At 41.3% G+C, this 15,308-nt stretch overlaps 4 protein-coding genes across 4 annotated transcripts; 2 read left to right on the top strand and 2 right to left on the bottom strand.

The window, feature by feature from the left end:
* Positions 1 to 500: 500 nt before the first annotated feature.
* On the bottom strand, positions 501 to 5,289 carry LOC111603014 (nardilysin). Its single transcript, XM_030223834.1, has 6 exons — positions 5,194 to 5,289; positions 4,969 to 5,115; positions 4,834 to 4,920; positions 2,606 to 4,378; positions 2,242 to 2,526; positions 501 to 2,163 (listed from the first exon to the last, which is right to left on the bottom strand). Exons 3-6 carry the CDS (start codon positions 4,896 to 4,898, stop codon positions 987 to 989), a joined length of 3,300 nt encoding a protein of 1,099 aa, XP_030079694.1. The 5' UTR covers positions 4,899 to 4,920; positions 4,969 to 5,115; positions 5,194 to 5,289; the 3' UTR covers positions 501 to 986.
* An 864-nt stretch (positions 5,290 to 6,153) lies between these two features.
* LOC111605079 (myotubularin-related protein 10-B) lies at positions 6,154 to 9,106 on the top strand. The gene has a single exon (XM_030223841.1). It carries the CDS (start codon positions 6,321 to 6,323, stop codon positions 8,901 to 8,903), a length of 2,583 nt encoding a protein of 860 aa, XP_030079701.1. The 5' UTR covers positions 6,154 to 6,320; the 3' UTR covers positions 8,904 to 9,106.
* A 520-nt stretch (positions 9,107 to 9,626) lies between these two features.
* On the top strand, positions 9,627 to 10,212 carry LOC111605626. The gene has a single exon (XM_023324281.2). The coding sequence runs from the start codon at positions 9,892 to 9,894 to the stop codon at positions 10,210 to 10,212; it is 321 nt and encodes a 106-aa protein (XP_023180049.2). The 5' UTR covers positions 9,627 to 9,891.
* A 92-nt stretch (positions 10,213 to 10,304) lies between these two features.
* LOC111604901 (glutaredoxin-related protein 5, mitochondrial) lies at positions 10,305 to 10,991 on the bottom strand. The gene is made up of 2 exons (XM_023323144.2): positions 10,558 to 10,991; positions 10,305 to 10,496 (listed from the first exon to the last, which is right to left on the bottom strand). Exons 1-2 carry the CDS (start codon positions 10,862 to 10,864, stop codon positions 10,312 to 10,314), a joined length of 492 nt encoding a protein of 163 aa, XP_023178912.1. The 5' UTR covers positions 10,865 to 10,991; the 3' UTR covers positions 10,305 to 10,311.
* Positions 10,992 to 15,308: the final 4,317 nt, after the last annotated feature.

The following is a 15,308-nucleotide window of genomic DNA, read 5'->3' as shown; positions in this document are numbered from 1 at the left end:
TACATATATATAGGTCGCTCAAACAATTGATTTATCCAGCTGTTTTTATCCAGAACAAGCCTCATCAGTTCTTTGTACCCTGAACACATTAAGAATGATAATTCAGAGCAAAAAGGTTTTCTCAAAATGCATGTAACAGGCAGAACGAGGCGTGGCAGCGCCCACAAAGTATATATTTTCTTGATCAGAACGAACTGCTGAGTCGATATGATCTCGTAAGACACAAAGCCTTTATATATATACAAAATAGAGATCTGTAAAGGATCCTTAATGGTGCTAGTTATGTCTACTAATGCTTTAGTCTCGGCCACTATATATGTATTCAAAATTGCAACTTTAATAGCGTTACTCATAAACCAGATATAGTATTTGCCGATCGTAAATATATTGAGAGACTCTAAGAGACGAGACGACCAACGAGTGTATGTGCCCCACTCGCCACAAATCATATATATGTGTAAAACGTATAAAGTTCTATATATTCTATTAAATATATCTTAATATATATGTGAATGTGTGTATGCATTGGCTGGGATACAGAGAAGTGGGTGCATATTGCATAATTTATTTGTTTTATTTAGTTTAATAGCTGTTTAAGGTAAATTTAGTTTAGTTTGCTTTCAAATGTCGTCAGTTACAAATCACGCGATCATCGCGAAAGGACAAATGCTTCGATCTACATATTTCTCTTGTAAAACGTCAATGTAAGTGTGTGTGTATGGTACGGTATGGGTACGGTATGGTATGGGTAGGTGTACACAGGTGTGTTACTTTACTTTACATTTTGCTAGTAAAACGACGAGTGCATTCGCTTTGCAGTAATTTTGTTACAGATGAATCCTTATAAACTATATATGCTAAACACACTCGCACACACACACACACACACATGCATATACTCATATGTATATGTGTGCGTATGCATATTTATGGACAATATGTATTTGCCGTTGATGGGTCTTTTGGTTGCTGTCAGGTGTGGGCGTTCACGTATTCATTAGCGCATCCTCGATAAGCGTTGGCTTGCTGCTGGCATCCTCGACATCGGCGCTCACATTGTTGAAGAGAGTCATGGGATATAGATCCAGACTGGACTTGAAATCGGCAATGTCGACAATGGTTGTGGCGTCACCCTCCTCTGGCAGGAATACGACATTCAGTTTGTTGGCCAGCGCCTCGAAGAGTTCATCCTCATCTTCCTCGCTGCTTTCCATATCGTCGTCCTCATCGTCGTCTTCATTCTCGCTGCTGGGCGTCGTCTCGGTCAGCGAACTTTGGGCATCCCCTTCCGTTTCGGCCAACGCCTTTGACTTCAATTTGGACGTCTTCTCCGGCTGATGGCCAATGACCTGTATGGACACCTTGCGCATGTTGGTGATCTCATTGTCCAGCAGGAAGGCGACTATTTCACGTTTCGTCAGGCTGCGCAACACATCGATCTGTTGCCGACGACGATCGAACATATACTCCTCGTTGACAATCTCGTTCCAGTTGCGCGACACCTCCGTGGCCAGCGCCATATCGGCGACCTGCTTCAGCTTGATGAGCGAGTCGCGCGTATGATCGTAGTCCTCCTGGGACATATCTTCGAGAATTTGGAGCATATTGTTGCGGAACACCTCGATACGCTTCTCCACATGGCTGGCCGTTGTGTTTGTCTCCTGGGAGTTGACCATGATCGAGTAGCCGGCAATGCCGTAATTCATCCGAACCGTTGCGCCGACATGATAGCCCAGCTGCTCCTTGGTGCGCAACTGATCGAACAGCGGCTCCTCAACGAACATCATCAACAGATCCAAAATGCACTCCAAGCGCACATTATTTGGCCCGATCTGATAGTAGTTCGTGATCACAGTATTCGTGTCCTGTTCGTTCAGCGTATGGCAGCGTATGTAGTGTGCGCCCTGTGGCAATTGCACCGTGCGATCCTCCACATAATAGTGGTCCTGTATCGACTTGCAGCCGAGACGACCCAACAACATGTTCATCACATTATGGGCTTGCTCCTCCGTATAGTTGCCCTGCACGAGGCCCTGCACATACAGCTGTTGTGGAAAGAGGCCCGCAAAGTCCTGCAGGTCCTGCAGCGTAATATCGTTCAGGCACTTGTATTTGTCGATCATTAGCCAGCGCATATGCTCCACCACGCATAGACGGACGTCCCTGAAGCAAATGAGTAGCGTTACAACAGAATACAAACGAGAGAGAGTGAGAGAGAGAGGAAAGGTGCGTGTGACTCACCTGTTTAGGGCACGTGGTTTGATGAGCGTGTTGAAGTAGCTTTTGCGTTGGTCCTTCACAAAGGTGGCCAATATATCCTCATTGAGCGTGGACTGCACCGTCATCATCGCCTGGGCAATGGACTCGACCAGCAAATGCAGTTTCTCATTGTAGCCATGCACTTGGAGTATCAGACCCTTCTCGCCGACGTTAAAGGTATAGTTGAGCCCTGCGCTGGTGGCTGGATACAATTCCTCGCTGACGTGGAACTTGACCAGCTCTTCATACAATGCGCACATAGCATCGCTGAAGAGAGAGGGAGATGGAGAGGGAGAGAGCGAAACCTAATCAATACAAGTTCAAGGGAAAAGGAGAAAGGACTTACTTTTTAGCACACTTGCGCTGCAGCGGTGAGATTAGATAGAAGGACATATATGCCTCGGGCAGCTCGTATTTGTCGTCGCCGCGGAACCAGAGCTCACAGATCTCCGACTGCAGCAGCTTCTTGGGCGAGTCGGGCAACTCGGGTTTGCCCATCTTGTGCCAATAGATGCCAAAGTCTTGGGTAACAAATCGATTCGTCTCGGGCAAAAAAAGTTCGGGCAACTTTGTGGGATCCGATTCGGACCATAGACGCTGCCACTTCTCTGGCATTGGGATGCTGGTGTACTCGGTGCCAAACCACTCCTCACGCTTATCAAAGACCAAATCCTCGTATTTCCTAGCAGTTAGCATTAGATTAAACTTAAAGTCGTTGAGATGTCCGATGAGATCGGCCAAATGCTGCTCGTTGTACTCATAGTACAGATCCTTGCCGGTGAGCACATCTTTGGGCGGAAAGTATTTGCAGTTCAGCACTAGCTGCTGCACATTATCCATGGCCGGGCGCTGCGGCTGAAACCGAAAGCCGATCTCTTCGATGCCCTGCTGTTCATCATAGATAGCGCGCAAGGTCGACGGGTCAGCCAGAGCGAGCACCTTCACATAGGCAAACGTGGCGGCTAGGACATCATCCAAGTTCTTGAAGCCCTCGTCGGTCAGATAGATGCACACGTTGAACAGGCTGTACATGGAGTTGAGATCAAAGCCGTTGTCATCGATGCCGGCGACTAGCTCCAGGGCCCATAGACGACGACGCAGATAGGCGCACAGGCTGCCTTTGCCCTCGTAGCCTAGCACAAAGGCGAGAAACTGATCCGGTTTGCTGCGATAGTATTGACGCACACTGGGCATCACCCAGGTTAGCTCCAGTTTGGAAACATTCTCCACGGGCTTGACGAAGAATGCATGCTCATGGAACTCGGGACGAAAGGCATTCTTGTAGCTGAAGTTGCTTAGATCTGGCGCCACGATTTCATTGCTGGGGATGTCGGCAAAGTGACGCAGCACCAAAGTCTCCAGCTCGTCGATGGGCAGACGTGCCTGCAGGCACAAGTACATCCGATTGGCTGCATAATGATCGCGTCTGATTTCGTGCAGCAGCTTGTGCAGCGCCTCGTCATCGACGTTCTCCTTGAGTGTCTTCAGATTGCCCCAGGCGAAGGTGCCGTGGGGAAAGCCGTCGGTGGCCAGGCTGGCCAGCAGCTGGTCCCGTCTTGTCTCGTCCTCCTGTACGATCTGCTGGAATTCAGAGTCCACAGAGCAGCGTTCGCGTTGCATCGCCTCCTGCTTCATCAGCGGATGTTTCATTAGGGCCGTGAAGTAGTCAAGACTCGAGTCCAAATGTTTCTCGGCCACCTCGAAATAGAAAACGGTATCCTCGCAGTCCGTGATGGCGTTGGTGAAGCCGCCGCACTTCTTGATATGGGCATCGAACATATTCTCCTCGGGATACTTTTCGGAGCCCATGAAGATCATGTGCTCCAGAAAATGGGCCAAGCCCTGATATTTGCGCGGCTCGGCAAATGAGCCGTAATCCATAAGGATCGCGCAGGCTGCCAATTTCTCATCGCCCACTTCGCTATCGGAATCGGAGCTACTTTGTCCGCTGCCCGATGTGGATGATGTGAATTCGCTTGAGCTGTTCGTGCTTTCAGTCTCTCCAGACGTCTCATCTCCCTCGCCAATCGACGACTCCGATGTGGTGAAGCCATCGTGCGGCATCGGACTCGGATCCGAAATGATAAGAGCGTGCAGCCCATTAGGCAGAAGAATTGATCTGCAAAGAGTGAACAGGAAAGAGTGCATTCAGAGATAAATTCCAGACATACATAAACAATAAGCATTAAAGAAGACTGAGATATAAATGGCATCATTTATCATTCTGCTCTCCCAATATAAGACTGTCTTTTGCGAGACTCTTATATTAGCACTTATTACCTTTCTAGTTGCGACTGTAAAAACTCTTATATTGGCTGCTTCTTCTATAATTGAGTGTAAGCTGCTATATTGCTGTTAATCGTTTCTAAAAAACTCTTATATTTGGTATTTGTCTTCGCTAAGCAAAAGTCTACAACTCAAGCTTCTCATGGGAAACTAAACACTAATTGTTGATATTTAACAAATACATATGCATACAATTGTACGTACGTACGTGCAAGCCATATGCTTTGTGTATATAGAAGTATACATATATATCGATGTATGTGTATGTGTTTAGTGCGTGTTACTTACTTGTAGATTTTTTTATCCGTCACCGATTTATCGGGTTCATCCAAGTATTTGATCTGCTCTGCCATCGTATACACCACTTGGTTATAACTGCTTGAGATTTGTTTTAATGGTTTGTTATTACGATTTTCAGCGTACCTTGCGAATTGCCCGTCTAACGACAGTGACAGTTATAAATGGCACTGGGAATTTGTTATGTTTGTCACTGACAACGACAATGATGTGAATGATGATAGGCAAAATTTGAAGCACCGACTGCTGCGGTGTACCCAAAGCATGCACACTCTATTTACAATAAATTCGTAGATTGCTCTTTAGCTGCTGAATTCAACACTATCTATATTTAATTTACGCCCAACTCACCGTCTGCCGCGTGTTTACCGGCCAAGTGATTTTTCACTAGCGTTAACATGAACTGACATATCTAATATATCGATGTTGACATTAAGCAAAAAATATCGAAATAATACATCGAATCAAATCTTGATGAATTTTTAAAATTCAAATGGTAAAAATACACCATTTGATATAAAACCTTCCTTGTATTATTGGTTATTTTAAGCTAATTAAAAAATGTAAACAAAAACGTTTGATGACGACAAAGAAAATTACCAATTCTATCGGAGTCAGTAAGTGTTGCTAAGCTTTGCGCTCGAACTGAATCAGCTGATTGAATCCACTTACATTACCGATAACGATAGTTATTTTTGACATGTAATGAGTGTGCATGCGTATTTGTATTAGTAGCCAACGTATATACTTATATATACGTATATGTATATATTTATATATATATGTATATATATATATATTAGTATATATATTAATGGCAACAACGAAAATAATAAATAAATAAATGCCTGTATATGCATGCATATGTGTGCTGATAGATGATGCACAAAGATGACATATTAAAACATTTCCACGTTAAAGACCAACATCGAAAGCGACGCAAGCAAGACAAAAACACCAATAAAATAAATAATAGGTAAGCTCAAACTGATAAACTTATCAAAATCGAAGATAATTTTAATTTCGTCTATGCTTCGCTATGTGCTATGTGCCTTTTGTATATGGATCTGCATGTATGTTTGCTTGTGTGTGTGTGTATGATGTGCTTATGTGCTATGTGTGTGTGAATTTACACCAAACATATCGAGAATCAAGTATCTAATACTTTTTCTTTATTATTTGACATACAGTTTGTTAGCCATTGGAGGCGGCATTGGCTAACGGTTAAGCAGCCAGCTGCACGCAACAACAACAAGAACATCGACGACAACGAAAACACCAGCAGAAGCAGAAGCAGCAGCAGCAGCAGCGGCAGCAGCAGCAGCAGCAGCGGCAGCAACTTGTAGGCAAACAGGAAATAAGAAATAATTGAATATTCAAAGTACGTGCGACCCCACACACAAAAGTTGTTCGCACTGGCCGATCCAAGCAAGAATAAGAATTATAATAATAATTACAATCATAAGCAGTGGCTGAGGATGGCCACTGGCAGCAATGATATGCCAGACCATCGAAAGCGCAACACCTTCACCAGCTACGTGGCGCCCATGGCTGGAGATGTGCGCGCCACAGCCGATACGAATGAATGGTGCCTGCCCAGCGATTTGCGTGATGTGCACTTGGCCACGCCTCAACTGCTGGTCGGCGAGCAGATCGTTGCCTCAGCGCCCGCCTACATGTACTCGCCAATAGCGCCAATGGAAGGTGTCGGCGGCAACACCAGCAGCAACAATGCTAACACCAGCAACGGCAACGGAAATGGGAATGGCAATGGCAATGGCAATGGCAATAGCAGCAGCAGTGGCAACGGCCACCGCCAGAGATACAGCAGAGGTGGCCACAAGGAGGCCACCTTTGGCCTGTTGAGTGTAACCAATTTTAAGCTGGCCTTTGTGCCCTTGCATGGTGGCCATGGCACGCTGTCGGCGCCGTTGGCAAGCGATCTGTATCAGAAGAACGCCTATTTGGGTCGCAACGAGGTCACGCTGAACAACATCGATCAGATATATACGATTGCCGAGCAGGGCAGAGCAGCCAGCGCGCTCCAAGCAGCGCGCATGACTAGCACGAGCAGCCGACGAAAAAAACTGGAGCTCGCCAAGCAGAACAATCTAAACGGCCGGATCGTGGCATTGCATATAATATGCAAGAACTTTCGCCTGCTCAAGTTTGCGTTCCAGCAGCAGGACTCGAAGCTAAGTGGAGCTAGTGATTATGTCAAGCTAATTGCCTCGGCGCTGGCTCGTTTCGCCTACCCGATGCGACACGACCTGAGCTTCGCCTATGCGTATCGGGAACCCTACTATTCCACGCTGCTCGGCGTCAGCATGTACGCCAGCAAGAACGATTGGGCACGCGAGCTGATACGCTGCGGCGCCACTGAATGGCAGGTGATCAGCGCCAGCTCCGTGCCGCTGCTCCAGAATCGTCTGCAGGCAAGCAAGTACACGCTGCCGCCACACTTTGTCATACCCAAGTGCTGTGAGGTGGAGCGTTTCCTGCAGTTGTCGCTGGCCTTTTGCGATTCACGTGCCGCCTTCTGGGTGTACAGCTATGGCAGCAGCGCTGCCTCCCTGGTGCGTATGGCCGAGCTGCAGCCGAGCTCGCAGCAGGATACCAAGCTGGAGAACATTATGCTGGAGCTGGTGCGCAAGTGTGATGAGCGGAAACAGCTGAAGCTGATCCAGCTAACTGACCAGCTGCCCAGCACGCAGGATGTGCAGCGGGCGTATCACAAGCTGCGACGCCTCTGTACGCCCGAAACGCCGGAGAAATTCATGCTGCAGGACGACAAATATCTGGGGCTGCTCGAGAAGACTAACTGGCTGCTATATGTTTCGCTCTGCCTGCGGAAGGCCTCGGAAGCGGCTGCCACGTTGCGTGCCTCTGTAACCTGTGTGCTGCAGGAGTCCAATGGCCGGGATCTGTGCTGTGTGATTAGCAGCTTGACCCAGCTGCTACTCGATCCGCACTTTCGCACCATCGACGGTTTCCAGTCGCTGGTGCAAAAGGAATGGGTCGCCTTGGAGCATCCGTTCCAGCGCCGGCTGGGCCACGTTTATGTTTCCCACTGCGAACAGGCGCCGGACAGCGAACAGAGTCCCATCTTTTTGCTATACCTCGACTGCGTGTGGCAGCTGCTCCAACAGTTTCCGGATGAGTTTGAGTTCTCGCAAACTTATCTGACAACGTTGTGGGATGCCTGCTTTATGCCCATTTTTGATACCTTCCAGTTCGATAGCCATGCTCAGCGAGCGCGTGCCGTCAGCGAGGGACGTCTGGTGCTGCGGCCCGTTTGGGATTGGGGAGAGCAGTTCTCCGACAAGGATAAGATGTTCTTCACCAATCCCCTCTATCAGCGTCAGCGAGGAGATTTGGCTGCCAATCAAAATTATCGACGCTCCTTGGCCGTGGGCGGTCACAATAAGCTGCTGACAACGACTAGCGCCGGCGGCGCCTTGGCAACATCGTCTCCATCACGTTACACCATCAATCCGCAGCTGTTTGCTACGCAATCCAGTGTGCCGCAAGATCGTTACCTGCAGCCGGCGCATCGCATACTCGATCTGTCCGTGTGGGATCAGTGCTACTACCGTTGGCTCCCCGTGCTGGACATACGTGGCGGTGGACAGCCGCAGGTGGATCTCTTTTATCGCCTGATGCTGAGCAACATAGCCAAGGCGCAGCGCTGCATCGACCTGCAGAGCTTTGATGAGCTGCCCGATGCCTACTACGAGGCGATGGGCGAGCAACGACCCAGCCAGCAGCAGCAACGGGATCAGGATCAGCGCCAGCAAGAGGACCCAGTGGAGTATGTGGATGGCGTGGAGCGAAGACGTAAATCGACACCAGGCGCCGGAGGAGGAGCAGTAGGATCGACTGCTAATGGCCTGCATGTGGTCAATGGCGGGCCATTGCAGCTCTCGACGCTCTCTTCATTCTTTCCATTCGGCAGCCCCATTGCGGGCGATGCGCCCCACGAGCTCTACGACATCCTCAGCAGCAGCACTGAGCTGCTACTGGACACATCCTCAATTCTGGACAAGCTGTCCATTGTATGAGCCGTGCTGCAGCGTTCTACAACAGCTACAGCCACAGCTATCGACTACTCGCTACTTGCTAATCGTTACTCGCTGCTCGATCTAACGAGAAGCAACAACGCAAAAGCTCGCTTTGCGCAAACCTTGTTCCAATTTGCTATTGCTGGTTATTTTTGAAAAGCTGAACTTTAGAAGTATTACAAATCTACTTTTTTACATAACTACAAACATATATATATAACTTATATATATATAAATATATAAATATATAAATATATATATATACATATATATATACATATATATATATATATATATATATACATATATATATATACGTATATATATATTTGTATGGCATATCGCGTTTAACACTTTTTATTATTGTTTACTAATAGGCAAGTTATAGCGCATAAGTCTTTTTTGTTTTTTTTATTGTACGTAAAATTATTTTGAACATGAGAGGAAGGAAACAAATACTTATTACCTACAAAGCGAACGAAACAATACAATAACAATTATTATTAATAAACAAGTTAATGGAATACAACAACAGTAACAATGTTCAAATAACGGTAATAACAAATGTTAATTTCAAGCAATATACACATATATATATTTTTATGTAAAACAACAAAAATATTAAGAAGCAACACCAACTAAATCAACATGTATTATATATTATATATTGTAATATTTAAAAATAAACGAAAACATGTAAAAAATTACGCGATCTATGCAGGGTTAAGTTGAAACATAGAAAAACATAGAAAAAAGCCAACGGCCAGCGAAGGGTTAAAGTTGTATACGGTAAATAGCGAAACTTGAAGCTCAGTGTTGCGGGCAGCGATCAGTGTGCAATATGGCCGATCACAAATTAGCAACAATAATAAAGGGCAAGAAAACATGCGATATAAGCTAAAGCCAACGACCAGTCAAGGGTTAAACTTGCAAACGGTAAATCGCGAAAGTTGAAGCTCAGTTTTGCGGGCAGCAATCAGTGTGAAAGATGGCCGCTAAGCAGCAGCAACAACAAGAACAAGAACACCAACCAAATGCCACTATGGCAAGCAGTTCACGACCAGGACGTCGTCCACTGCCAATGCCACCGGACGATTTGATACGCAACACCATAGCACGAAGTTTGACGCAGATTGTGGTGAATATGCAAAATGTGGAAATGAAGCAAAAGTGTCGCGAGCTTTTGCAGGTGGAGGACTTGACGCAGGGGGCGCACGTTAGAATTCTGGCGGCGCTGGAGCAGATCGACGAGCAGCGCGAACGAAAAGCCAACGAGGACAAGCATCGTAGGTCCAAAAAACACAATTGACATATATGTATATTAAGAACAAATAATATGTATATAGGTATATGTTTATATTGAATGATTTAACAATTAATTTTTAACTATTTTTGTTTTTTTTTTTGGTTACTTTTTCGTTGAATCTTTGGCCTCCTCGGCCTTGAGCAGCTCGGAGGTGATTCCCACCTTTTTGAGCTCCTCGATTAGGTCACCGCTCTGATGCATCTGCATCATAATATCACAGCCACCGACGAACTCTCCGTTGATAAACACCTGTGGTATGGTTGGCCAATCGGTATACTCCTTGATGCCTGTGAGTGAGTGGAATGACGCTAGTTAGATTTCGATATATTTAGCTGAGATATCACTCACCTTGACGCAGTGACTCGTTTTGAAGGACATCATGTGCGTCGTATTGGACGCCATGCATTCGCATGATTTGCACCACAGCATTGCTAAAGCCGCAGCGCGGCGCCTGTGGGTTGCCCTTCATAAATACAACCACCTTGTTGGTGCGCACCAGTTTGTCCAGTGTCTCCTTATCTAATGCGGCCGGCGGAGCAGCTGCGTCCGCGCTGTACCAGCGTGGAAATGTTGCTAGCGCCGGCATTGTACGCATTGTTGTTGCGAAATTGTTGGCCAGGCTTGGCCGCAATAAGATTTGGCTAATTTTGTTCATCTTCGCTTATATATTTATGTGTATTTCCAGGCACAACTTTTTATCAATAGGAATTAATTTTGTTTTATAATGTGTTGTGTGTTATGTTAACGCAATAAGCTCTAACATATGTGCATTGACGCAATTTTGCGGTACTGTTATTGTAAATATGCGCTCCCAATGCGAGCTAAGCTCAAAATTGCGTTAAGCTAGCGCAGCTGCTAACTCAGTGTTAAACGGTCTACTAGTGACGCTACAAGTTTGTTGGCTGCTCTGATGAAAATAAGTGAGTTGATCTAAATGTAAATGTGTGATAATAGTAACGTTGGTACAATATAACAATATTTTAATCAAACTCCTTTTTGATATAGTTAATATTCTTATAAGAGAAAGCTTAAGATATATTATGCAAATGAGCGCGCGTAAATTTCCAGAGCTGTTAAATAGCCCTGTTAAAGCCATGCCAGCTGCTGTTATTTTTTCCAATAAGAACGCACAGCAAATATTGAGACATTTTGCAAGCTGTTTAGTTAATATAAATTGAAAGTTGTTTTCAAAAAGTAAGGCAGTTGATGCTGAAGAAATACATTTACCAAACGATGATGCGCATACAGTTCTCTGGATCCAATTGACAGTATTTTCAAATGCGATAACCAAAACCGTTAATAGACGAAACGAAAGTCAAATGCGAACGCAACTTCATCAGAAAATCGTTTATTTCCAACTGTTTTTATGACCTCAACACCAAAACTTCATAAATATCGTTTACAATTTGTATTTGCTTTTGTTTTTTGTGTTTTTTTTTTTTTTGTTTATTTGCTTCTTTTTTTGTTTTGTTTTATTTTGTTTTTATTTGTTTCTCTTTGTTTCAGCCAAGGATTCTTTCTGCTTTTGGTTTTTAGTTATATTTTCCTCTTTGTTATTCCCTTAACTTTTCTGCTCTCTTGCGTTTTCGAAAATCAAAAGAAAGTAAGAAACATATTACATATGTGAATAAAAGAAAAAGAAACAATTCAGTTGCTATATAGACATATATATTTAGTTTATTTTTTCTAGTTTTTCTAGTTTTTCTATTTGCATTTTGTTGGCAAGGGAGTTAATTGCTTTTCAAAGTGTGTGTCTTTAAATACAACTAAAATATGTTTGCAATTTATTTTCGTATGTCTTATATGAAACGTAAATCCTGTAGTTCTTACCCAAATTATATATAGCCTTCAGATCTTGAAAGAAGATCAAAATAATTGCATTAATCGAGGGAGCTTTCTGAGTTCGTTATTTGCGATCGTAAATAAATGAGAAATAAATACAAAAACTAAGAGAATGATAAATATAATAAATAAAAAATAAACTTCATGCTATTTTATTGATATAATTTATTTGAAACAAATCATTTGTGAAACGGGAAAATCGTCATAAAACTTTTTCCTCTTTCTGTTGAGCAATCGATGCAAAGCAAAAGATTTCTATGGACAATCATAATAATAATAGCAATAATAACGGTAACGGTAATGATAATGATAATGACAATGATAATGATAATAATAATAGTAATACATAGTTATATAGTATGTATATAATCATAAGTTCATACGCAGCATTGTTAAATAGAATTTCATTTTCTTAACTTTTTCATTGTTTTCTTTGCCTTTCAATTTAGTTTTAGCTTTTATTCATTTGTTTGTATTTATTTTTGTTTAAACTATAATTGTATGTAGTCGTAATAGTAATATTTATACAGTTGCTTGCTGTTTATTTTATTCTTGATCCTTTTCTTTTCATTTTTCTTCTTGGTTTTGTTGTTCTTATGGGGTTTCTTGGGCTTTCGGGGTGCATAATAATAATAATCATATTATAATTAAATACACAAATAAATATGTATTTTTGTTGTTTTTGTTTCTCTTTTGCTATGGGCTTACTTGTACCCTGTATTTTGTTTGACAGAGAAAGGGTAGTTGGTTGATGTCCTCGTGAGATTTGCATCGAATTAGTATAAACTATATCAAACGTGTGGCCCCTAGCGTGGGTTAACTTTCTAACAATTTTGTGTTTTTTTTTTCTTTCATTCGCTCTAGTTTCGAATATATTTATATATATATTTATAGGTATATATATGTGTAGTCTAAATAAAATCGAAATTAAAATTGACACATTGGCAAAATTTGGTTCAGCGAGATAGCTCACGCCCTCTTCCACTCTTATACTCGTTCATTCTTATATTGTTCCGCTTCCATAATCTTCCACTGTTATACTCTTTATGCTCTTGTACTCTTCTACTCTTATACTCGTTCACTGCACTCTGCCACTGCAATACTCTCCTACGTTTTTACTCTTTCACTCTTATACTTTTCCACTCTTATAATCTTCCGGTCTTATTCACTTGTACTTTTTCACTCACTCATTCACTCTTCTACTTTTCTATTCTTTTACTCTTCTACTCTTCCACCCTTCTACTTCTACTTCTCCCACTCTTTCCTTTCCTATCTCTTGCACGTTCAGCTGCAGCTTAAGCTGCTGCGCTTTGCCTTTCGCTATTACCCCACCAATACAGGTACACAACTGTTGCTCTCTGTACCTCCATCTCCAGCTGCCTCAAAATTTTGCCTGTTCGAAATACATTTGTATGCATGTATGACTAAGAGGCTAGGCCTTTTTCTAATGTATACAAAAATCAAAATAATTGTTTAATTTTTTTTTTTTGGTATTTTTTTGGTTGTTATTTTTTGTTTTTGTTTTTGGGATTGGCACAGTATATATTACATATGATACAAAGGTAAATATCGGTAAGTATCTTCCCTTTTGTTAAGTGCACGAAATTCAAAAAAAAAAAAATGGGGGCGTAATACCTAAATTTTTACTAGACATAATGCCGCACACAATAATGAACAAACTGTGAATGAGAACTAAGCAACTCTTCAAAGTGTTTTCAATCAAGATTTTTATCGTTTTTTCATTTCTTTTTGTTTTTTATCACATTTATAAAACGCTCGCAATTTGTTCTAAATAGATATACATGGTCATAGCTTGAGTAAGTGTACATATAGAGATATACATATACATACCATATATATATATATATATATATATATATATATATATATATATATATATATATATATATATATATATATATATATATATATATATATATATATATATATATATATATATATATATTAATTTAGTGGTTTTACCTTGTAAAAGTTAACTTAAATTTTCGTTTTCTTCTTCATCTACATTTTTAGGGCACAAAAAAACATTTTTCGGATTCTTCTACATTTTTAAATATACAATTCATATTCTTTAGTATTTTTAGTATTTTTGTTGGTATATTTTTGGTATTTTCTTCTCGCTTCAACTACAACGGAAAGACATTTAGTTCGCGTTGAATTGCAAAAACCTAAACGAACTCAACTCGAAAGCAAAAACGTATAACGTTTGGTATTTTTAGTTATTTGAGTTTTTTTTTTTTTGGTATATTTTCTTAGCTAGCTTTCATTTGTAAAATTCGCGAAAGTATTTTTCTGTTAAACGTGGCGAACGCTACGCTTGATTTTTATAAAGTTTCTTAACAAGTTTTGATGATGATTTCTTCTAGTTGTGTATATATATATATATATATATATATATATATATATATATACATATATATATATATATATTTATTTATATATATATTTATATATATGTATATATATATATATATATATATATGTATGTATATATATATATAAGTATGTGTACGTGTGTGTGTGTGGGTACTGCAAATCGAGCCCACACAAAATAGCAATATATGGGCGCATATACATACATACATACATATATATATATATATATATATATATATATATATATATAGAACTGCCGGTAGGGGTGTTTCATTTGAATTGCTCATACTAAAAAGAGTTTTTTTTTGACATTTATATAAACGCTTATAGGTATTTTTACCTATTTTGTCTTCGGTATTTTTGTTTCTTTTCGCAGAATTCAACTATTTTTTTGACTGGGATGTACATTGATTTGTTATTTCGTTAAGCATCAAGAGATATTTTTGCATTCATTCAAAATAAATGCTTTTTGTTCTTGTTTTTCTTTTTTGCATTTTAGTATTTAAATACCAATGTTGTTGTTACTTATACGATTTATATATATGTTATGCCTCGTCTTCTTTTCTTTTATATGGATATTTATAGTATTTTTGGTTTGTTTTGCTAAGCTGTTAGGTGGAAAATCGGAAACACATGTTATGCAATATATGTTTAGTATTTTCTTCAACTTCCTCATTGAAACGTACGTCGTTTGTATATATATATATATATATATATATATATATATATATATATATATATATATATATATACTACAATTGTTAGCTGTACTTTTTCTCTCGCTCCGCTGCGAAGACACTCGAAACTCATAGATACAAATTCAAAAGAAAAAAATACTAAAGAGAGAGCGCTTTGCGCCA

This window comes from Drosophila hydei, unplaced genomic scaffold (assembly GCF_003285905.1).
Source record: "Drosophila hydei strain 15085-1641.00,03,60 unplaced genomic scaffold, DhydRS2 tig00000296-arrow-arrow-pilon, whole genome shotgun sequence".
Taxonomy (NCBI): Eukaryota; Metazoa; Arthropoda; class Insecta; order Diptera; family Drosophilidae; genus Drosophila; species Drosophila hydei.
Note: the sequence above shows the minus strand (reverse complement) of the source record. Positions and strands in the feature narration are given on the sequence as shown.